The sequence below is a fragment of the Aythya ferina genome, assembly GCF_964211825.1.
Source record: "Aythya ferina genome assembly, chromosome: Z".
Lineage (NCBI taxonomy): Eukaryota > Metazoa > Chordata > Aves > Anseriformes > Anatidae > Aythya > Aythya ferina.
The window spans coordinates 50,482,786-50,508,379 of NC_140299.1; the positions used below are offsets into that span (position 1 = coordinate 50,482,786).

The 25,594-nt window shown below is 37.4% G+C and overlaps 1 protein-coding gene across 1 annotated transcript in view; it reads right to left on the bottom strand.

Moving 5' to 3' along the window:
* MEGF10 (multiple EGF like domains 10) overlaps nt 1-25,594 on the bottom strand; it is a 103,046-nt gene that overhangs the window by 34,720 nt on the left and 42,732 nt on the right. Inside the window, exons 7-12 of the mRNA XM_084505324.1 lie at nt 14,614-14,860; nt 13,891-14,011; nt 11,777-11,913; nt 8,255-8,467; nt 2,227-2,401; nt 1,233-1,353 (exon numbers count right to left, since the gene is read on the bottom strand). Coding sequence (XP_084361450.1) covers nt 1,233-1,353; nt 2,227-2,401; nt 8,255-8,467; nt 11,777-11,913; nt 13,891-14,011; nt 14,614-14,860 — 1,014 coding nt within the window. The remainder of the gene's footprint in view (nt 1-1,232; nt 1,354-2,226; nt 2,402-8,254; nt 8,468-11,776; nt 11,914-13,890; nt 14,012-14,613; nt 14,861-25,594) is intronic.

Below are 25,594 nucleotides of genomic sequence, written 5' to 3' on the forward strand. Positions count from 1 at the left end.
GACATGCAACAGAGTCAAATCTGCTCCACTGTCTCTGGACAGAAAACAGAAGAACATAAGCTGGAAACTCTGCACATTCACTGCAGGGCTGATTTAATTGTAACAATCCCCAGTAAGTTGGAACTAGTTGATCTTTAAGGTCACTTCCAACCTGAGCCATTCCATGAAAATTAGCAGCCTACGTTGTCTACGTTTACTCTAACATTTCTTCTCCACTCTCAACCTTTCTGGCATGGGATTTGCTTGGGGGCATTCAACAGCCTGCCCCCTCTCTTCTCAGCAGTTCAGCATCACAGCTAAGAGATGCTTGCCTATAAATCCTTCCTCACAGCAGAAACAAAACAAAACAAAAAAACAACAGGCTATCAATGTGTATTTCAAGAGGGGATCTCTAAGCGGAGTTTAGAATAATATTTTTGGTTAAACCTTGTCGATCTCTGGATCTTAGTATGTGAAAAGATCTCTGCAAAATGCACCTGAGGTTGTCAGGTATCCTTGTTCCTGCCAAAAGCATATGCTGCTGGGAGATGCAGGCAGGCACACATAATTTCTGGAGGAGGTACACTGACCATCAAAGTTACTGTTGGGAGGAGATATGTTCAGCAGAGGGGCTGAAAGGCCTGAGCCCACTCACAGTAATGCTGGTAGATGCAGAAAGTTTTGGAAGCAGGGAGCAGAAGCTAGCACTGTTGATGGTGTCCTGAAGCTAATACATGTAAGGGGGTTAGACAAAGATTTTTCAGAGAACTGCTGAGAAAAAACAGTATTCAAGAAGAAAAACTTGCCAGAAGGTATCCATGTCAGTGCTAAAATGGCAGGAAAGGAGACTGTGCTTCTATGGTTCTGAGATGGGTGAGGATAGCAGATAGAGATGGTATTCATCCAGATGGAGCAGAAATGGGGCTAAGTGTTTTGGTTAGGTAGGCTGACAACACAGAAATTGCATACCAGTACTCATTCTAGCAGCTCATAGCCCTGCCATGAGAGATAAGACACAGCTCATCTCTGAGTAAGTAAGTACCAGTAATTCACCCAGCCACAGTATCCATATCTTTCAGAATGAACACAAAGTACATATTATTCTCTCTGAGCAAATGTCAGGAGAAGCATAAAGTATTGAATATATGGCCTTCTAGGGTGTCTTCTATTAATCAAATGTCCTGCTTCCTCTCTACTTCAGACACTCAACTTGATTTTATGATTATAGAAAGTTAATCTGAAGACATACTTACCTGCTTTGCAGGTACAAGAACCATCTACTGGTGAACAGATGGCTTCGTTTTTACAGTTGCACACAGAAGAACAGTTCACTCCATATGTCCCCGGTAGACAAGGAGTACCACAGTCAGCACCCTGAATTATACAATAAACAGTTTAAAAACTCTTCCAGGAAGATCAAGCAATACAATTGTATCTTTAACAAGTGACTTAGACATGGGATTGACTGTCTGTGATCACTGACTCTGGTGCTACAACAGTCAGAAAACATGCAACTCATGACCGTTCCAGGTTGTCACAAAGTCATTTTAAATTTAGCAAAAGGGAGTCCTTCGAGCTGGGCTCTTCATGGCTTCTAGGTCTACATAAAGCCACTCATTTTCTATTAGTTGCTGCGAGAGCTCATCACACATGGTGAACAGCACATGGTGAGACCAATGCACAGTATTTTCAGTAATAAGGATGCCTTTTGCAAAACCAAAACACACTAAGGTAGTAGTTTAATGGAAAATAATATGGCTTGTAAAATATTTTTAAGAATTAATTTGGTTGAACTATTATTCCTCGAAGAACAGTCATACTGTAAAATGTTTTCTGTGTTAGACTATAAGCATCCAATGCACAAACAGCAAATGTGTAAAAGCTACTGAATCCTAAACTGTAAAAACAAATGTCTTTATATCTAGAGTTTCTCTGAATGGATCATGAGTTGTTGTGGTAGGATGTCTGAAAATTATACTTCCTTTTTTTACACCTCAGGAGCACCTCCTCATTAGTAGCGATGTCTTATAAAGCAATGAACTTTTCTTTGTTAAAATGGTTTCATTTCAGAACTGAGAGCTAATCATAAGGCCTTTCCAGGGCCTTATCCTATAACACAGCTAGTGGTACCCAAATACTCTTCTCTCTCCTTTCCTGTTGTAGAGACACTCTGGCATCTTGAACAATTTCACACTTAACTAAAGGCAGAGGAGTTGAAAATGGACTGTGAAAGTGAAATGTATTTACCTTAAATCCAGGGGCACAGGTGCATTTTCCAGTCACACTGTCACAGTCAGCACCATTTTGGCAGCTGCAAATCTGCTGACAAGACTCACCATAGAACCCCGGGGAACATGTCTCATTGCAGTAGAGTCCAGACCAGCCAGGCTTGCAGGAGCATTCCCCAGACATAGGGTGACAGCTGCCAGGAGGGGATGAAAGGATAAATAATTCAGAGCTAAACATGACACCAATATTTTTTTCCAGAGAACAAAATGCTGTTATAGATAGGTTGCATAAAGGATCTTGCATTCTATGCATAGAGATGGTTTTCCTCCACAAACCACAGAACAGAGAGGACATATAAATGCATGCTAACTAAGATAAAAAGAAGCAGCATTGTACAATAGGCAGACATTTTGGTAGAACATAGAAAGAAAAAAAGATAGATCATTTTTCCATGGCTTGCTGAAAATAAACGTGTCTTAAAAAATAGGTTTTACTATAAAATGCATAACAATAGTTACACATATTAATGTGATGAAAGCATTAAATTACACAAAATATATCACTAGGTTTCCATTGTAGGTAAAATGGGATCCTTTTCATAACTCCACCCACATTCATCCGTGTTTTGTCTGAGAAATACGATGCTTTACAAAAATAATATCACAGCATCTAATGCTAAAATAATAACACAACATCTGAGCAAGCATGCTCTTTTTTGTTAAACCTTTGGTTGAAAAGAGGACAGCTAGCAACTTCAGATATACCATCAGACCTGTGACCTTCTGGAGAGTATCTCCCCTGTGTTGGCCATACCTGGTAGGAGACCAGCTGTCCCTACCTGGAACAGCAGTTCCATTGAAGGGCCAGTCAGACAGCTGTTGCCTCATGACAAATGGACATCATCAGCTGTGGTAAGATGTATGTGCTGGAAAAGTGGACACAATGGGGTGCTCTGTGGCACTCTGGCAGACAAAGCACTTGCTTAATTCTCACCAAAGGAAAGTCTTAATATCCAAATCCAATATATTTACAATGGGAAGACTGTTTAAAGATATTTGTCTCCACTGATTGAAGTAAAGTTCCTTTAAATGTGCTGGAAAAAATGTGCCTTTGTCCAGACACATTAAATGATCCATGACAAGAGCCTGGTTCTGCAAGACATGCTGACATGTTGTGTGGGGGTGTATATTTTTCTAACCATCTGAAAGCTTGAAAAAACACCTACAACACTTTTAGGTGATATAACAAAAGTAATAATAATGTTATTTGAAAAAGTTGCATCACAACAAGGAAAAGCAGTATTGGTTGCAACTGCTCTTGGTCTCAAGGTATATTATTTCAAGCCAGGAATTTTCTGTTGACAAACGCAACCACCTGATAATGTAGTGATGATCACAGAAAGCACGAATCATAAAAGGTATGGGATGATATTATGCCTACGTAATTAATATGGCTCTGTATTAATGCCTACACTATAAAACTCCGATAATTTGGGGATTGTAAAGACATTAAAATCTATTTTTTTTTAAAGTATTAAGCTGGTTTACATGAAGTGAGAGGAAAAGTCTTTTCAACTAAATGATACATGCAGAATTGGTTTAAACTCATGGGATTCACAGTCAACAGTACTGGTTATTTATTCTAAGTACACTTACTATGGAATAAACTGAAACAGAACTATTATCATAGAAAATAAATGTGAGATTATGAAAACACACGATACAGCAGTAGAATCAGACTTGTACCCTAGTCATAACTCCTTCTTGTAGGCACCTAAGTGACATTTTGGATCCGATTGCCCTGTTTCTTACCAGCAGAGGAATACGGAAAGACTGTGCAATCCTGAACAAATAGTCATTAGAATATGAATTAGGATCTATTTAAATTTTAAAGTTAGTGGTACTGTCATTTTAAGACATAAACCCCAGCATTATTTGTTGTTGGCTTTTTTCCCTTCAGTAGAAGGGGAGACTACATGCATGAGCAAGCATTGGGTATGAAGCAGACAGAGGCATTGATATTCTGTGCCCCCCAGTGAGCGTTACTAAGGCATACTTGCACATATATTGATTGACACCAAAATTAGTATTCCATAATTTGTAATTAGATGTAGGAAGCTGGAGCACTTCTGAAGCTTTTTGATGGCTTCTCATGCAGTTAGCTTAATTGGCAATAAGATTTATATGTTAAGATAGGGAAATAAAGATACATTGAGAGATGCTGCCAGTACATTTGCTTTTATTCCTGGTCTTTTGTTCACACTTTCTGGAAATACAACCTTATTTTGTACACAGACAAAAAATATTTGTGGATAATTGATAATATACATTAGGAAGACTTAGATGAAGTTGATCATTTTCTAATGATTTATATACATTCTAAACTGCTACAACAACCTGATACACTGAAATTCTGTATCAATTTATGCAGTACAAAATTTCCATGAAAAGTTCTACATGTATGTACAAGCCCATCAGAAAAATGCAAAATCACAAGATTCCTGAATCTTGATTTTAAAAACACCCCTAGACTATCTGCGTTAAGCATGTATCACATCATAAAATTTCCCTCAACTGTATGTTTCTCAGAAAAGGCATAAGACAACAGAAATGCCATTAGGGCTCATGTCAAGAATAAACCCTAATTCCAGCCTGAACCGTAGGAAATTATTGGTAATCCAGAATGACCCCAGATTATACTACCTACAGTAGTATCTAAGGAGTAGTGGAAGATTACCAGAAAGAGCTTAAAAGAAGAGATCAAATTTAGCTTGTAGATCAAGCTGAAAGGAGTACTCATTCAGTAACACAGGTGTAATGTAAATCTTTGTAAAGCTTCTAGACAAATACACAACTACAGTCTGATCTCTTTACATTTTTCAAACAATCATTGGGTGTTACTTGAGCAAAGCCATGATGAAACCCAGCCTAGCCACGTTTTAGCCTAGAACGCTTCTGTAAAAAATGAAGTAGTCACGTTGACAAAAGCAGATCAGGAAGTCTTTTGTGCTCATTCCAGCAAACTAGATTATCATAAAGACAACTTTTAATAAGTCCCACATGCAGTGGGTGTGGGTGGCAGGCACACATGGGTCTGCTCATACCATCTCACAGCACTGCTCCTGTCAACGAAGAGCGTTTTATGTGGTCATAGTCTCAACCAGCTACCTCTCAATCTAGTTTTATTGTTGACTACCTAGTGAAAAGGTGAAAAATCAACAGTGTCACCTAGTCGCAGAGTTCAGAGGGAGGTCTGTGTCTGATTTGAGCTCTAGCTCAAATCCTTTCATCCACATGACAAGATGCAACAGAGAAGAACCATTTGTAAAAAAATTACTTGACACATGAGGGTTGTTATCCACTGCTGTCCTCTGGGCAACTCAAAAAGAACAAAATATCTCAAGTACATCTATCTCTAACCCTTTATGGAATGCTTCACTGCTGGTATACCCAAGAACAATGATGGGCATGCCTCTCATTCCCAGCAAGTGCTATAAACCAACAGCAGCAGTGAAATCAGTGTAGCTTGTCCTACCCAAAACGCGAATTGACTCAGGTTTTAAAAAAAAACAACAAAGTCTGATTGGCAAAGCTGTTCTGATGAATTTTCCTCAGTCAATGTACAGAAATAGAAATACATATTCTTTAATTATATCATGTATCTGTTCCTTTAAGCATTTGAAGAAAATGGCTAGTTACATTCTTGTATGGTTCGACTTACCTACATATATTTTACAGTTGTTTTTTTGTTTGTTTGTTTGTTTGTTTTTCCTGCTAAGCATTTTTTTAATTAACTTTTAGTTCATTTTCTGAGCATTTTCTTATACAAAAACATCAGCAATAACCTGGGGCTCAAGGCTGACTAACAGCTCCTCTTTGAGAACATCTAAACCAGTGGTCATACCCAGATGAACGGTCACATCAGAATACTAGATATACAGACACACAACGTTTATTCAAAGAAGGAAATATACCCCCTTTTAAGTAACCTGGAATTACTCATTGTTACACTGCTAAATGGTTAATGCCATGAAGATCCTTTGGCTACTACCAGCCTAAATATTACTTGTGGTAAGCAAGTAAGGGATGAGGCTATTCCCTGAATTATTTAGCAAGTTGTCTCCTGAATGACTGATATTTAGTCACAGATGAACCCCCTAAAAAGATTCTCAAAAGCATAAGGGAACATGTCTGCAAGGGAGCTTTCTCTTCCATTCTGTTCCTAAGATACCCTTTGATTTTTCTTATTCGGTGGTCTTAATCATTTCCTGACCTTAGGGGATGAAATGTATATGAAAAATACACTTGTAAAGTCAGGAAAATTTTTGTTTTCCTCACTTTTATTATGTCTTTGCAAATGTGCTTCCAAATCTAAAGTGCTGTTTTGATTTGTCATATGGAGGTAAAAATGTTCAAAAAAAGACCAACCAACCATATGCTATTGTTTACATGTGAACACTTGTGATCCGATTTGACCACAAGCTGTCTTGCAACAGTATAAATGAAGAAACAGCTGTGTTGAACATGAATCAGAAGTAATCCCCGTAATATCAGAAATACTATACACGTCATGCATTCCTGTCAAACAAAGCTTCTACAACAGTCTAGAGACAAATTTTCAGGAACGCAGCTAACCATAATTCATAACACAATAGTATTCAGTCTGCTAGCATAATTTGAGAGCTGGACAGGTCAGCATTATAGTTCCATTTATTCTTGAACGCATTGCCGAGAGAATAAATGGCTTGATTTTATGTTGAAAACTCAGTATTTTTTTTCAAAAGGCTTTTCAAGTAAATGGGATAAACAGAAGTGCAAGCACACAACTGTGAAAGAGTATGAATGGAAAGTAAATTCAGTTTGCTGTCACATGGTTCGCCAGCAAAAGATATGTTGAACAACTCAGGCAATCCACAAAGTAATTTTTCACAGAGGCCTAGCAGGTATTTCCACATAAGTGCTTGAGTGTTTTAACATTACTTTTACATTCTGACTAAAGGTTTTTGTTTCATCTGTGAGGAAAACTGCATCTTGTATACAAAGTACAGCACCATTCTATGCAACAGTCGATTTCTGCAAATTTCTTCCACAGCAGCTTTCAACAGCTGAACCTTACAGTATGCTCACAGAAGTTATGTAAGGTACTGTGATTATTAATACAGTCATGTATATAAACTCATGCACAACAACCAAAGTATTTCATCAAAACAATTGTGTTTTGTTATAAGAAAAGAATTGTTCTATAAATATGTTGGCTTGCTTCAACTGACATTCCTCCTTCACAGCTGAAAGACTGTCTCTGAATAGCTAGTCTATAGATTTTCATCATAATATGTCCAAACAGTGTGGAATCCACGAAGACATACAAAACCCAAAAATAGGACTCATTATCCCTGAATGAGGAGAGATGATAGAAGGTAAGCCAACTGGAAAACTATTTTCATTTGATTTCTAGGGATCAGATTTTAAGCTGTTTCTAGAAAAAAATATTTAAGTGAAACAAACAAAACAGTATTTCTGAAATCTAGAGTTACAATTGCTAGGATTTCAGATATTTTTATTAAAAGAACCTACTCCAATTCTTCTATACATATAGAGGAGGAGTAGGAAGAAAAATGGATTCTCTTCTTATGCTTTATCTCTTAATGTGATATCTCCATTGATTTCAATTCAGTTACTTCTCATTTATAATATGTGAGAATACTGGCTCCATATAGTGAACAATATAAAGATTTATTCATGTGATAAATATAGACAAAGGTCATACTTTGTCTTATTTCATGGATCATTGATTATTCAATGGAGGTTAATATTAAGATCAAATATAGTTGCAAACACCAACATGCAGAAGGTCTGGGTTGGTGTTTTCTTTCTTGACGTGGTTAGAGAATACTAAGCATTCTCAGAAATCTTCAGCTGTTTTTGTTTGCATGAAAGTATATCAGGAAACATTTCTACCTCAGAATATATATAATTTTTCCAGATTATATCCTGATTTCTACATCCTATCCAGAAAAAGAGAACACACTAAATGGTGTAAAGCCTACCTCCAGGTATTAGGCAAGTGGCAGGGACACTTTTTGTCACATTTGAGACCATAAACTCCGTCAGGGCAAAGCCTTGTTTCACAGCGCTCTCCAGTATATCCTGGTTCACAGAGACAAGCACCACTAATATGGTAGCATTTCCCACCATTCATACACTGGCAGGTCTCAGCACACCGTACTCCGTAAGTCCCCACCGGACACTCATCTTGGCATCTGTGAGAAAAACAAACAAAAATTAAGTTTACTTCCCATAAACTATAGTTTTGGGGGATTTAAGGGAGGTAGGATTTATGAGGAATTTCTAATACAGGTCTAAAACTCCTCATAAGTAGAGCAGGAATTTATATAACTTTATATTTTAAAGTGTCTGTCTCTCTGGCTTCCTTTACTGCTTAGTAAGTAAGACGTTAAAACATTGCTTCGGCAGATTTCTCTGGAAAAGTTCTCCCTTCTCTCCAGTAAAGGAGAAAACATGCATATGGAGAACACTGCATTTCTCATTCAAAAAACAGAACAAAAATGAATCCACTTAAATTAGACCTTAGGAATGAAATGGAATAAATTGTTAAGTATTTTGTTTCAAAAGTTGTCTACCTGTAACTTTTTTTTTTTCCCTTTCTTTTTAAGTGTTCTGGATTCTCCACTTAGTAATACTGTGAACAGCCAGCAGACATCTGTGCCCCTGCACTCAGGCTTGGAGGTTCCCTGACAACTGCTATCAGCTGACTGAAGAGAGTATTTTCTAATTATGTTTGCAAACGTGAAGTTTCCAGAATACCCTTATTTTCAGAATTTTACACTAAACATTTTTTTTTTTTTTTAAGTTGTATTTGTCCTTCGAAAATTCATAGAACAACATAGGAAAATCTTCAACATCCCCAAATTCTTTCTTTCATCTGACTTTACTTATGTTCATATGTTAGGAAAAAACCTGGGTTTAACCCATATGGAAGAGTAGTAATATTTTTTGTTTCTTGTTAAGCAGAATGTTTCCTAATAAAGACAGTTCTTCACCAAACCTTTCCCTTTCATTCACAGAGCTTTCAGAAGACAGATGTTTAGTATGTAAAACATTAAAGGAATACAACTTAGCTTAAAGAAATTTAACTTTATCAGACTGTATGTTTAGATGACCAGCCTGACTACTAAAAGACAATTTCCAATACCCCACTTCTATAACTTCCAAATCAATTACTAATGAGCTTCAAAAGTTCATTTGGTTTCAAAAGTTCATAAAGTTCATTTGGTGATTTTAAGAGACACGATGCAAGTTTATTTTTTTCAGCTTTAACTGTCAATAGTTCTACAGCATAACTAAAGTTTCCAGCAATAAGTACACTTAAAATATTTTATATGTGCCTCAGGGTAGACCTCTCAGCTAAACATGTTCATGCCTTGGTGTCAGGGACGACAACTTTTCATAGCTTGCATGACACAGAAAATGCGCCTTATTTATCAATATAAGCATCCTATAAATTATGAATTATGTTTACCATTCCACAGAAACAAAAACAATAAAACAGTTAAATATCAAAGCATCAGATCAGAACATGATGACACTGAAAGTCAGAGGTCTGCAGTCAATTTAGCACAGAATATCACACACAGAACATCTTGGATGCCTGTAAATTATATCAAGTTACTGATTACTTGATAATATGGCACACTGTTAATGCTTTTATCAGATTATAACCTGCTCATTTCCCCAGTCTTATAAAAGAATCTCCATGGTGGTGTCTTTCCATTTTTCTTATGAATTTTCTTATAGCATTTCTTTTTAAATTATTTTTTTCTTTTATGGTTGATTTCAGAAGAATTTCAAAGACTGGTATGATACAAGACACTGCACCATGTAACAATTTAGCAAAGCCCTCTGCCTGAGGTTTAATAGGAAGACCTGTTCAGTTCACACTTCTGCAGTATTTGCCTCAAATTGATATAAATACCTTGAAACTTCTGGACAACACTATCCCTGTTCTGAGTGGAGCCAGCAATAAAATACCTTTTACTTTAGAGCTGAAGCATTACACTAAAGTGGACAGTCCTGTCTAAATATTTCTTAATGTAGTTATACAAATAAAGGTGAGAATGAAATCTCTCCAAAAGACCATCAATGACACCAGGCAAATTAGACAAAATTTAACCTTTCTACTTCTTTTTAATTTCATCTTCTTCAGCCTCAGAAAGTTCTAGTTTAAGTTGCATGCCCCTGTGTTAATATGCCTGAGGAGTTCTCTGTTTCTTGCTATTAGACCAACTTCCAGGAGTCACTACCACACTGAAATCTCAGATAAACACCACTAAGTTACGAACAAAACTGAAAAATAGCTTAGAACCTTTAAATACTGTCCTTTTTTCTGCTGATGCATGCAGCCAATGCCCACACAATTCTTTTAGTACTTCCATCCCTTGCCAATCCATTGACGTGAAATAAGAACCAGCTGTCTACAACCTTGCTTCTGACCCATTCCTGCCCTTAGTGTATCTTGAAAAACAAAACAATTGCAAATACAGCCTGTTTTGCAGGAAAGAGGGAGTTCAGACTTGCAAAATGGATCAAAATACAGAAACCTGTAAGGCATTTCTGATTACAGTCAGATTTAAATTACAAGACATAAAATTTAACTACTTTAAGACACATCAGAGTGTGGTATGTGTATTCTCACATTGATACTCATTTGATTTCCCTGCTGAAATGTTTTTCTTTAAATGCATCTGCCACCTTCTGCACCGTTTCTTCACAGAAGCAAATTTAATTTTTGCAAGCTCTGGACTAATTGTGTCTCTTTTTCATGATTTTGTTTTCCCTTATGCCTGGCATGGCTCTCCCCATGTCCTGTGAACAGTTGCGTGGGAAGTGCATATGATTGTAATACCTACTATTGTTGGCAGAGATCCCCTGGACTGACCCCAGTGATTAAGCTACTGCTGACTTCAGCAAATGAGTTGTGTACTATTTAAAATATATGCAGAAAAGCACTTCTTTTATACCTTTTCAAATATGCCTTCACAAATGATGTCTTGCTATGTTTTCTTTTCTCTGACATCTACTAAAGATGTTTTATCAGCAAAGTCTGAAAATAATGAAGTTTCAGTACTTTGAATGGAATACTTTATGAGACAACTCTCCAGTGTGCTCATTTTGAAGAGGAGCTGGATGAGCTTTCCTTCCTATTACCACTGCCAAACATCTGCACAAAACCAAGAGCTTCCCACCTTACCCCACAGCCCAAACTGCATTATTCTGCACCGCACTCAAATGAAGACACACAGGATACTGGCAACTCATGTGACACAGTAGAAAAATTCTAAAACAGAGCAAATCTTCACAGAAGAGTAATCATGTAGGCTTTTTTAAATTGTGACCCACTGTCAGCTAAGCAACATGGCACACATTTCACAAAACTCTTAATCATATCATGGGCATTCTCATTCATCTTTCTAGCAGCTTCTTAAATTTCTCTGTTGTAGCAGACCCCTTGCAGTTTCAGCAGTCTCACCAAAAAAAACACTTTTACTTACCGTTCCCCTGTGTAACCTGGGCTGCAATGGCATTGGCCTGTCGCTGAGTCACAGGTCCCTCCGTTGTGGCACTGACACTCCTGGGAACAGTTTTTCCCATAACGACCCTCAGGACAAGGCTGACCACAAACCGTGCCCTGTGTATACAGAAAAAAATCTTAACATTAGGTTTGGAATTGCAGGTCAGATGGACAGTGAAGAAAGGTTTGTAATGAAGGAAGATCAAGATCGTGTCACTCATCTAGTGCTGATCTTGGAAATGCCAGACTCCTCTCCAGCTTTAAACACAGGGTACGCTTCAGGAATGTAGGAACGATCTTCTAGGATTTCCATTTTGCAGGCCAAAGCTCAGGGAAAACACTATCTCTAAGCAACAGTGAAAAAACTCAGACATCTAAGTCTAATTGATGTCAGTCTCTTCCCAATTTCTTTATCAGGAGTAGTATACCTCAAGACATCTAGAAATGCCCTCCAATGAATAGTGGCTTACAAATCTGTAATTGCTGTAATGCCCCAATTATACTAGTTTATGGTTTGTTTGTTTGTTTGTTTGTTTTTTCTGACAAAAGGAAAAGCTCCTTTAATTTCATTGAAAGCAGTATATTTTAAAAGCTTAGGTAGGATTTCTGCTTCTTTTCCACAGGTTTTGAATTTCTGCACTGCTAATTACATCACTGGAATTAACCGCACCTAGGTAGTGATAGGAGTATCAGACCTTAAGACTTTTAAGAAGCTAATTCAAGTGAAGCAGATTTACAAGCATCTCAGATGAAAAATACACAGGTATTTTAGCATACGTAAGACACTACAGAGCTTGTACCAGGCTTCTTCATTCCATCATTACATGAAAAGCAAAAAAGATTATGCTGACAAAATTGTTTCACAAAATTGAAAAATCTAAAACTAACAAGTTGTGCTTAAATAACTACAATGGAAAATTAGTCAATGAGATACATAAAAAATGAGTAATTTGTTAAGACACACTGGTATAAAATTTCCATCACTTCTTCATAGGTTATATTGTTTTTCATTAGCTGCATTGAGGATAATAGAGAATGTAAAGAATTTATGCAAATATTTTGAGTATTTGCATTTAAATTTATTTGCATAAATTTATCAGTAATTTCTGTTCTTCTATCATGAAGTGGAATAAAAAGCAAAAATTACCACAATCCAAGCTAGGGAGACAGTAAACAGTGCTACTCAAACACACAAAGAGACATCATCCACTTTCAGAAAAGCTCTCTAGTTGGTGAAAACCCACCACCACAAAAGTCCTCATGTACTGTGAGATAATTAAAAGAAAAACAAATGTGTTTTTTTATCCACCTATTTACCCACCCCACTATCTTAATGTGCTTTAAAAAGTTATTAATAAATACAATTAATAAATATTATCAGCAATTGTATTTTAAGAAAATAGTTGGGCTTTATTACTTCCAACTTTTTGGTCACCTTCCAACTCCTTTTTTTTCTAAATTAGAATTGGCATGGCAGCCTTGTGGTAAGGGGGCCTACAGATAAGCAAGGCATTTCATTTGTAGCTCAGAGGTAGATTCTTCTTTCCCTACCCACTGACAAGAGGGTAGGAAGTCTAAAGATAATGTCCAAGATCTGTTCTATTTCTGTCACCGCCATTTAACCATTTAACATGGTACTTTGGTGTTTTCTTGGAAATGTATGCATACCATACACTTGAGAACAGATAAAAAATCCACCACAACCAATGAATAAATTAAAAAAAAAAATAACCTCTCTCTAGGGAGGTACCTAGGAAGGTTATGATCTCCCTAAAGCACCAAACTATATCTAGAAATGAGCACCTTCTAGACAAAATTTAAAGGATATTGTCTCTTCATAGCGTGATTCATGTCCTTAGCATTCCGGAATCTTACACGGTTAAAAAGGCAGCACAGAACTGGAGGACTTTCAGTAACAGATGGTTTTGCAAGTATTTTATTCCAGTCCCTTGTGTTAAAGTACACTTCTTAGTACTCCTGGCTACAGGGAGACTGTGTTTGCTATACTAATTGGCTATCCATTCCTGATGCTGCCTGAAATCTACAAATATGGAAATTTTATGGGGTCGTGTTGATTTCAGAAAGTGTTTTTACCATCCATCCCGATGGGCAGGCGCACTCCCCGGTCACGTGGTGACAGATGCCTCCGTTCTGGCAGGGGCACCTCTCCTCACACTGTGGCCCATGCTTCCCAGGGGGACAGAGATCCTCGCAGCTGGGGAGTTGGTGCACAACAGACAACTGTTACTTCAGCACGTGCCCCAGTCCCCAGCCACCTCTTCATTTTTAATGCTATTGTTAAATTTTCTGGCCAAAAGTATGCAACAGAAAGCAGTCCAAAATAAAGAGAAGCAAACTGAATATAGCATCCATAAAAACAAAAACAAAAACTAACAAAACCTAGGGAACAGACATAGCAAACTAAGAATTATTTCTTCATAAAGATGTTTTTTTCTGCAGTGGTTGGTGTTCATTCACTTCTGCTGACAAACTCAATATATATTCTGCTAGGACAAAACCAAGTAAGTGTTTCAACGCAGTTTTCCAAACTTGTAGCCAAACAATCCTCATGGTTGTCATAAAGAAGCTCCTGCTGCTACTTTTTGTGGCTTTTACTTAGCAGTGCAGATCAAGACGACTTGAGGACGCAGTGAAATATGGTTTGCACAGCAGCCTCTCAGCCAGCCCTGCTTCTCTGTGTTACACAGCAGAATGAACAACAACTTAGTGGCAGAATTTATTCCAGACTTTATTTCTCCTGTTAGCACTATTTCAATCCTTAACCTTCCCCCAGGTTATAATATTCCCTCTGCTTACAAGGCACTAGTGTATCCAGGAGGACATCTGCACTCTCCAGTCACATGGTCACAGGTGGCTCCGTTTTGACACTGGCATTTTTGATGGCAGTCATTTCCATACGTCCCTTGGTCACAGCGCTCCTCGCAGCGCCAGCCCTTGAACCCCGAGGAACAGTGGCAGGCTCCTGTGATGGGGTTGCACAAGGCTCCGTTTTTGCACTGGCATCGGCTGCTGCAGTGAGGTCCCCAGTGGTCAGGGTCACATGCTGAAAGGGCAGAAGGAACAATTTATAGCACTTTTGTAAATAGCTTGTGGTAGAGCACTGAAGATACTATGAGTCAACCATAAAAATTAAAAAAAAAAAAAAAAAAAAAGTTATGTGGTGCTTCCTCAGCTCCTTAATAGAAATTAACTACTTGGTGTTAAAACATATGGATGTTACAGTTTTGGTTATCTAACGTGTCATCACAATCACTCAAGTGCATCTTTCCTTGTCTGCCCCAATGCAGCCCATTAAGCCCTATAAGCAAACCAGTCAGGATATTTCAGCATCAAAAGAAAAAACACATTGTTTATGAAGAAATTTTTCTTAAGAGAGAAACATAGGAATTCTGTAAATAGCCGGAAGATTAAGGTCACACAGAGTTCAACAGGAATGTGCTAATCATATGGTCAAATGACCTGGTTTTATTTTTATGTTCTGTTGATAACAGCAATGCAACAGAAAAGCCTCAATTGCAGCTACTGGAAGTCTGGGCTCTCCCCTTGGTGACTGACAAGCATTGTTCTCCCCATCTTCTCCTGGGGCAAAAACGCCAGGCAAAGAACAGGCACGTTTTCTGAGAGTAAGACGATGTAATTCAAGACACATCCTCAGGGTAGGAATTATTGAGCTATGGGAGCTGTTCACTTAGGCTACACAAATAAAAAGGGATTAAGGTCTTTTAAAGAATCTTTTCCTTAAGATTTTTTTTTTCCCCAGCAAAGGTCACAAGAATGCACATGCTTAATGGAGATACTGGGAGCATCTAGACGCAAGAAAATGCAGAGCAACCTAAAGCATTATAAGCACCCAGCATTACTTTTCAAACTGACAGAGTGACTGCCCATCTGATTACTGCCATAGTTTCTCCATTTACCTATTTGAAGATGCTTATTTTCTGTTCTTATTTTCTGTTCTGAACTATACACACAACACATGGCTATCTGTGCCACACAGCATGTCACAAGATGCCTTTACCCTTGATAATTCACGTTCATTCACAACTTGTATAAACTTATTTTAAATGTCTGCATGGAGCAGAACATGTAATCTGCTTAATCAGTCCTCAAACTGTCCTCAGCAAACTAGATATTTGGAGATATATTTATATGTAAGGCAGTGGGACTGAGACAGTTGCATGTCTCTGATCCCTATACTTATTTTATTTATTTTTTTTACTTAACACATTAGTCTGGATTCAGATAACAGTCATCCTTCTGTTCCCAAGCAAAATAGATAATTTAAATTTCAGTTATTCCTCATGGAATAATAATTAAAACAAAAAAGAAGGTCCTGAGATGTCTGATAAACAGAAGAATTCAGACTGACCAAGCATGGCTCTTCCAGTGCAGAGCTCATTCAAGGATGAAACTGGCCTGAACCCACCCTAGATATAAAGACATGACAGACAGTGTTTGGTTGAAAAATTCCAGCTTGTGGTCTTCCACGAACAGCTGGAAATGGTGGAGCCCAACACATAGCTGTTTGTAGAACTAGCACAATGAGTCTCAGAGCCATACAGACCAAAACCATCCACCACGCATCTACCATTGCATCAGACACCCAGGCATGGAGATTGCCTTGCTAGAGATTGCCTCACTTGTGAAGCAGAGGATCCTCGTAGCCCCCTTGCTCTTTTTACAGCCCCATCCCCAGTCTGCCTCCCTGAACGCATCCTGCTGACACCTGCAGATTTACTGATGTTCGAGGTGAACGTGCTGTGTCTGTGAACTTGAACCTCTCTAGACTATTTTACTGCAAGAGCATGTACTGCACAGTACATAATAATTTATTAGTTTCCTGACGTGATCTTCACATTATGCTTGCAGGAAATCATTAAAATAAAAAGCATGGTATGGCTGCTAATAGGATTTCCAGTCTCATGACCATTCTCCTGGCAATGGCCAGGTGGGTAACAAATATTGACTATGTAATTTTTCACTACATCACAACAGTGAAGCATCCCACCAGGATCATGATGGCCATACCATAGCATGGCTGCACAACAGTCCATTATGCAAGTTCTGTCACCAGTGTAGTACCTAACTGTGAGTTATGGGCAGAGCCATGGAGAAATTTGCAGGATTAATGGGAAAAAGCAGTATTTTTGAATGAGACAGATAAATCATGTATTTTACCTCTATGTCCATTGACTGCTAATCAATAATGGTCCCCATAGGAAATTAAAGTGATTTGTCAGAAACTGATACACAGTTTACTATTAAAACAGAAAAGGGCAAAGGGTAGAAATGTTTTCTGTGGTGAGTTCTGTTTATTTTTAATTGCTTTTTGGAAGCTAAATTTACCAGCTACAATACCAGACTATTTCTGCTGCTTCCTATTATTCAGAAACTGAGAAAGCTGGACTGGAAGTTGCACAGCTGCTAATCTGGTGGAATGGATAGTGTTTGTGCTAATGACTATTGTCAGGTTACAGACTGTCAGCTGGAGTTTAATCAGAATAGCTGCTCCACTGTCCTGACTGCACCAAGGTCACAGATGCGCATATGCTAACACTACATGCACACACGCACCAAAGTGCCAGCTCCTGGCTTCTGAACAGAGCTGAGGTTGTACATCATCTGTCAGCAGAGGGTATGCATGAAATAGAAGCAAAGCAGAGAGAGAGGAGTCCTCTGTTCGGAATGGTCTCAACATAAAGACAATGCATCTTAGCCCCACTGACTCCTGAAAACAGTCTCAATACTGCAGAAATGCAAGACCCAATCTGTAAACCAGGGTTAATTTTCTGTATTTCTCATATACAGCTTGCCTGATACTGCTGTTTCATGCAGAGCACCATTCTTAGAAAGGTCACTCTCCTTCCCCTTTTCACATATGTTGCATTCACCCCCTTTTTTTCTGATTTAAACAGACAAGATAGTTAGCTGTAATGCTCACTACCAGTTTTTGTAGGAGATTCTCAGGATCCTCACTACCTTCATCTTACACCGCTGGGAAAAAAAGCATCAAAGGAAATGTTTAACAACACTGTGGTATTGATGCCACACCTTGCTGCTGTTTTTACACATTCTGTTCATCTGGGAGCATCTTTTTAGTCTCCATGGTGCATGCAGTGCACGTCATACAGTGCTACAAATACCATACAAAGAACTTTTCCTTCAAAAGGATGCTCAGTGAAAGTGAAAGTATGCCTTTGGCAATAGGGACAAAAACCCTCATGTAAAATAAGCAAGAATGGTTTGAAAATATAAGATAATAGTCTGCAGACATAAAAAAAATGCTCTCTGAAACTGAGTGCCAAATTATGATTTTAGGAACAAGGAGAAGCTCACAGATTCAAGTAAAAAAAAAAAATCTTTCATGGAAAAAAAAAATAAATCTGTGACGCAAATTGCTATAATTCTTCGGCATTTTGTAGCATCTTTGAAAAACTGAAGTTGTGTATTTCCTATAACTTTAACACACATATTTACTATACAAGGTGAGATATGTTTTTATGCAAATGGTTTCTGTGAGCGGCTGGTGACTTGCAAATTTCAGTTCAGGGAGCCCTGATATTTTATATCACAGAATATTGGTTTATATAATAATTAGAAGCATATCTGAAGAATTTGATGACTTATTTCTGTTCCTTCTAAACAAAGATGTTTTTAACAAAATGTGGTTGCATATTTGTCTTTTTTTTTTCTGTCCTTTTTTTCTCTTTTTTTTTTAATTTGATTTCATTTCATTTTTAGTTGATTTCATTGAAAGGCAAAAAAAATAAATAAAAAAAAAATGAATGAGCAAGTATTCTCAACAAACCCACCTTGATCACCTACAATTCTATACTTCTGTAAAGAATGGCCCATAATGAGAACAAAATAAGGCTATCAAATCAAGTCAAAGAACATTTCAGAAGAAAATTCTCTTTAGAAACTCTGACTTACAACTACATTTTAAGTATGCTATAGCTCCCTTTATAACATCACATTCAAGTCAATGTTTTGTTTGTTTTGAAATCTGACTTCCTTCTCCTTTTGTCTTTCTTTTAGGCTAATGGGGAGGTAAAAGGAAAAAAAAATCACAGCAAAACTTTACTTTTCTTACCATTGCTTTTTGCAGCTGTCTTACATGTAGCACCAAGATTTTATTTTGGTTTATATATCTTCCCTTTTGTACAGCAAAATGCTGTTGTGTGGTTTTGGCAAAACAGAGGAGACCCTTACTGCATAGCTATCATATTGTTATGGTCTTTTAAAACAACTTAAAATAATATCCCCTTCCACAAGTGGCAGAAATACATTAAACCACTCTCTCACTGCAAACACATTGTCAAGTACAAATTTAAAATAAACAGTGGCAAATATGCAGAATTCCTATCTTTCTGTCTCCAAAACATCAGCAAAATTTCTTCATGTATGTTCAAGGAATCACAGCCTTTTCTAAATGAAAGTTACTTTTCCTTGCTTCAGTATGGAAAACAAACTGAAGCTGCCTGTAATATCTGTGGCTGTCCTTTCCTCATTTCTAGGCTGCCATATCAAGGACATGTCTAAATCTTTGCTCTTCCCTTTGCGTCCCTCCATTGACTCTCAGATATCTATTAACTTGTCCTTACTTCGTGGCCTCTGTGGTCTATCCCTCATTTATCATTTATCATTCAGTATACAAATATCAACCACCACATTTACACTGTCCATGACATTAGCCCCTTTGTTACATTTTCAGACCATTGTTTTTCTTGCTTCTCAAGTTTCCTCTACTACTTGGCACAACTCACCACAACCCCAAACTATAAAACTGTCATGTTGCTCTTCTCCATGCCCCTACCTTGTAACTCTTCCTTCCCATGAAGTCCACAAAAAGTAGACGTTAAGCAGCAAGTACATTGAAATCAGTATCTGCTATGGTCATTTGTCAGTGTTGCTTCCTTCCTCATCTCCTATGTTTTGAGCTTTGTGTTAATGTCTTTTCCTTCAATGATGGGTTCTCTAGGACAGAAGCAATGTTCTATTCTGCATTTTTTCTTGCAGAAAGAATTTAAGACTACTTTATAATAATAAGTACAGGGTACTGCAGGGACAGAAAAGATGTCTACAAGGACTCCAGGAACCACCACCATCTACAACTAGGAGTATATCAACTGTAACATATCCTGTTTAAAAAGTATTCCAGTCTTTTGAAGCAGAGGATATAAATAAGAAAAGAGTAACATTTCTAGGAGTGTCCACAGGTGACTTGCATTACTTGTGTTGGTTGGCAAGAGCTGGCAATGTGCAGTTGCATCCCAGAAAGCCACCTGTATTCTGGCTGCACCAAAAGCAGTGTGGCCAGCAGGGCTGGGGAGGTGATTGTTCCCCTCTACTCTTGTGAGATCCCACCTGGAGTGCTGCATTCTGCTCTGGGGCCCCAAGCACAAAAAGGACATCGATGTATTAGAACAAGTCTAGATGAGGGCCATGAGGATGATCAACGGTCTGGAGCACCTCTCCTACAAAGACAGTCTGGAGGAGTTGGGGTTGTTCAGCCTGGAGAAGAGAAGGTTCCAGGGACATCTTGTAGTGGCCTTCCAGTACCTAAAAGGGTGGTAGGGGGACTACAGAAAAGCTGAGGAGGGACTTTTTGTCAGGAAGTAAAGTGATAGGACAAGGGGGAATGGCGTTAAACTAAAAGAGGGAGAATTAAATTAGACATTAGGTAGAACTTACTTACTCTGAGGGTGGTGAGGCACTGTCACAGAGAAGCTGTGGATGCCCACCCCTAGAAGTGTTTAAGGCCAGGTTGGATGGGGCATTGGACAACCTGATCTAGAGGAAGGGGTCCTTGCCCATGGCTGGGGGGGAGGGCATGAATTAGATGGTCTTTGAAGTCCCTTCCAACCCAAACTGTTCTATAATTCTGATTATCAGGGAATAACAGCTACTAACAGCTAAGAATTGACGATGTTAATGAAGCAGACTAACACTGAGAAAACTTTGATGTATCTAAACATCAGTTTTTGATTTATGACAATCTGGCTGTCAAAAACCACTCAAAAGCTACTCATAGTTTTGAATTTGGAATAGCTTCTTTTTCCTCAACTACAGAAGTGAAAAAATGCTTGTCTTAACCTAAATACATGTTAATAGAACTAATATCTCAGATATCCAGTATTAAGTAGAATCTGATGGATCTCAGTAAGAAATTCAGAACAAAACAAAATGACTTTTTATGAAGGCTATTTTTCCATGGTGAAATAGCCACTCAGCTCATCTACCCTTCTGAGGACCTCAATAAATAAATGCACGCATACTTCCCCTTTCTCAATTAACAACAGATGCCCCATCTGACTTCCAATTGTCAACAGGAAAAAGGAAATTCAGTTCTAATTCATGTATTGCATACATGAACATAGTGTTCACTCTTTTCCCCAATTATGGGAATTTCCTCTATTCCTATAATTACAATATGAAGGTTTGCAAAGGCATGGCATATACCATACTCCAGATTAAAATCTTGTCAGAAAATTACATCAATAACCTTCACAGAAAACAAGGTTTTCACATACATAACAGCAGTCAGATCATATTTTATGTTAATACATTATGTAACTTTGATCTATACAAAACTAAATGTGATAACACTTTATGGATCCTCAATAACTCTTTGCTGATATGAACAGGAAAAGTCTTAGCCATGCAGATGTTACTCAATTTCTGAGCATGTTTGTGTTTAGAACAACATCTGTTGATTCACTAAGCAAAAGCCATGACAAAAATATAAAAGTTGTCACCAATCTAAATCCAGATCAACCTTACTGGGAAGTTTACAGAGCATTAAAACTATTCTCTGATACTACGGTTTGGTTAGCAGTGGATCTGAACTGATAGCATTTGTTTCCCTCGGAACATTCCTGCAGGATAATTAATCTCCCAAGTGGAATTAAAACCAAATAAAATTCAAGTCCTGCTGATTCTGAAATCTATAAATTACCAAGTATGTTCAAAAATTGACAAGATGCAATAAGCCCCTAGTGCCAAAAACCTGTATGTCAGCACAGACTGCAAGACAGTAAACATGGAACATGACAAACAAAAATTTCAGAGATGAGTCTAAAAGGCCAGAAAACAAAGCTGGCTATTCTGAATACAAGAATAAAAATATCCTCTAGAAAAGTTTCAAAGTCTGATTTAACAAAAAAAATGAGATTATTCTCCATGTATTTTTGGATATGCTGTTCTAGACACCTCAGGATTTTATGAAAATACATGCACATACATATCAGAATATAAATCTTTTCCTGCAGAGAATCACTTATAATAATTATAAAATATCACTGACTTTTAGTAAAAGACTTAGTATGTCAACAACCTAGACACAGAAATGCACAGTGTTTTTTTTGTTTGTTTGTTTTTGTTTTTCAGAACATGCTTTCTATTAAAATCTGAATTTCCTTTGAATCTTTTGTTTCTATCTGATTTCATTTGTTATATTGAAGGCTTTTACCCTGTGGCATATTTTTCATTCTTTCTTTTTGTTTTGTGCAAAAGAAAGGATTTTGATTCAAAATGCTAAGCTTTAATTTAATTTAGGGATTTTATTTTATTACTTTGTAAAAGCCTTTTGATCCGTGAAGTGGAAGAACAATGAAAATGTGTTTTTCAGATACTATAAAAGACTAGAACTATATGCCTTTCACATGCCATAAATTTCAGAAGACTCTTTAAAGTGCTTTGGACATCAGAACACAAGTCTGGATAATGGCTAGGGAAAACACATACAGATGGCTCTTGATGTTCAATTTACTTGGTACTGAGATAAAATGTGTTAAAAATAATCACTATTATAAGAAAAGTTACAAAAGATTGAATTGTATAAAATATATTGTTGTCCATGATTCCAATATTCCACAGATCTCCAAGTAGGGCCATAAATTAGCTTTTTCCTTTCCTTTCCTTTCCTTTCCTTTCCTTTCCTTTCCTTTCCTTTCCTTTCCTTTCCTTTCCTTTCCTTTCCTTTCCTTTCCTTTCCTTTCCTTTCCTTTCCTTTCCTTTCCTTTCCTTTCCTTTCCTTTCCTTTCCTTTCCTTTCCTTTCCTTTCCTTTCCTTTCCTTTCCTTTCCTTTCCTTTCCTTTCCTTTCCTTTCCTTTCCTTTCCTTTCCTTTCCTTTCCTTTCCTTTCCTTTCCCCCAATTAATTGGGAAATTCCATCTTAACTGTTAAGTTAGTAAAAAATGTTATAATTATCCTTCACATGTTTGAAACCTGCTAAATGAGCCAGTGACCAAATATATAAAACAGACCGAAAAGAAACCAACTCTAAAAATATTTCTGCATTGCTACTGGCAAAAAATAAATATAAAAAAAACAGGTTATCCAACAAATCAGCTCAGGTAAACACCACAAATACACTGAGTTTAAAAAATTGGTCAAAGACAAAATGAAAGACTTCTCTGATCCAGTTTTTTTTTTTTTTTTTTTTTTTTTTTTTTTTTACAAATGAGTAAAATGATTGCCACTTACTTCGGTGTCTTTTTTCAGTAAATCTCAGTTTAAGTAAATTCTGTAACTGATAACTCAGCTTTGTAGAATATACATTTTTGTTTATGATTTCACTTCAAGACTGAAATGGTAATCCATCAGAAAAAAATGAAGCATCCTATAAATCCTAAAACTTCACAACTCACTTGCTTTATAGAAATGATCTTACACATGATAATAATATAGTTTTAAATGCATTGTTGTACTCCAGAAAAGCACAGCTTCTGTGTAGCCCTGGGAATTTTGATATGACCTACTGTGATCCCACTGCAGTGACTTCACTGACAATGAACATGATGGCTACTTCCATTAATATCTGTTTTCCCTGTTAGCACCTGTCCTGACTTGCTGGTGGGTCGGTTTCTCATCCCAGAAATACTAGCCTTGTTAGAGGAGAAAATAAATTGTTCAGCTGGCAAAACTGCTATGTCAGTTATGGAATTATAGAAGTCCTACCTAAGAGAAGTAAAAACTATAAGAAGGATATGCATAATAGGAAAAGTTTGAATTTAAGACTGTTTATATTATTCTGTCACTTTTGCTAACATAATGCATTTATATGTGGCCATTCTGAAGTTGAGGGGCAGGAGGGAGGTTCTAAATTACTTGAATGAGCTAATTCTCTACATTTTCCATAAAAATAAATGGCTCCATATCAGGACACTCTGCAGTTTTACTAGTGTGTTTAGTAGTTACTAAGTTCTGTGAATTAATCCTCTGTAGTACTAGCATGTGATTAAAACCAGAACTCATTCCTACTGCCTGTTGAATGGCTTAGAAAAATTAAGGAAGAACTAGGCTCTCTATCTCGCAAGCTCTCAGTTCAAATGTTTTTGAGAAACAAAACAGAAAGCAATGCCTTAGCATTCAAGGCTCACAAGTTGTGTTGTCACATATGAGATGCTCCTAGGCACCTTGATTAGCACCTAGAATTTGGGGGCTGTTTTATTTGGGGTGTAATGTTGTCTGCAGAAAATATTCACACATCCACCTCCTCAGGGTTAATGGATATTACAAGCTCCACTGAGAAACTGGCAGTGTCTGCAGCTCACGTGAGTGTCTCACACAAGCTATGCCAAGGGATCCAGTTTCTGCCATACTCTGCATCTGCCAAGTGCCATGAAGAAAGCAGCAAGATTTTCATGGAATTTGTAAACTTTATAAACATCCACAAGAGTAAATGAAATCTGACAGTAGCAGGGCTACTGTACCTTTCCTTAACAGGTGCATTTAAGGGTACAAAGATGTTTTTCTGAGCTGACAGCTTTAAACACTCAACTTGAAATACTAAAGAAAAAAACAAAGCTGTTCTTTTCTCATGGTTTATAGAACTCTGGAGTCAAACTGCTTAATGCCATAAAGCTACTTGTTCTACCTCCATGCCTTCAGACTATAGTCACAATATTATTCTATTAATTACCAACAGAATTAAATTACAAATGAAAATCCAATAATTCAAACAAATCTGAGGTTACACAACAGAACAGAAAGTGCATATTCGTGTTTCCATAGACAGTCTTAGCATAGTTGTCATAAACCAAAACGGAATATATATCATTCCCTTTCTGCCTTACTACTGAAGCTAGCTGGGGATTGTGAAGGCTATATTCCTTGCAGACATGCCAGTGAAATATCGATTTTGGCCTTTTGCCTCTGCTCCAGCTTATTCAGAAATTGTCCTATTGATTTTGAAGGAATTATTTGTGGACTACTGGGCATAAGAAGAAAAACAAAGTGAACGTCATGATTGCTCTACTGGGGATCCACATTAGGTTGCATATGTATCTAACTTGCACACACATTCAAAACTGATGATGAGGTCTGTATATTATGTATTACAGCAAAATACTGTTCCAATATTGAGAAAAGAAAATGGGCAGAAAATATAATCTATAAATGGAAAACAGAGTCTGATCTGCTCTACACGTCTGGACAGCCAGCTATCATTACACTTAGCAACTTTTACAGAAGACTTCTATATACAGCCCATAGTCAAAAATGCTCTTATAACAAATAACAACGCAACCTGACACACACAGTTTAAAAATCTGATACAAACAATAATCTAGTTTAGCAATCTAGTTTAGCAGGGAAAGATTGGGGTTGGTTGGTTGATGTTTCTTTTCAATAAAATTTATTTGTTCATATTTTTCACCTATAAGCATATCTATCTGTGTCCCTTTCTGAGTTTTGTCCTTCTCCCCAGGACCTATCAACTTACACTCCTGAAGTTCAAAAACACTTCAAAGTGGTGCTGAGAGTGTGCTGTTTGT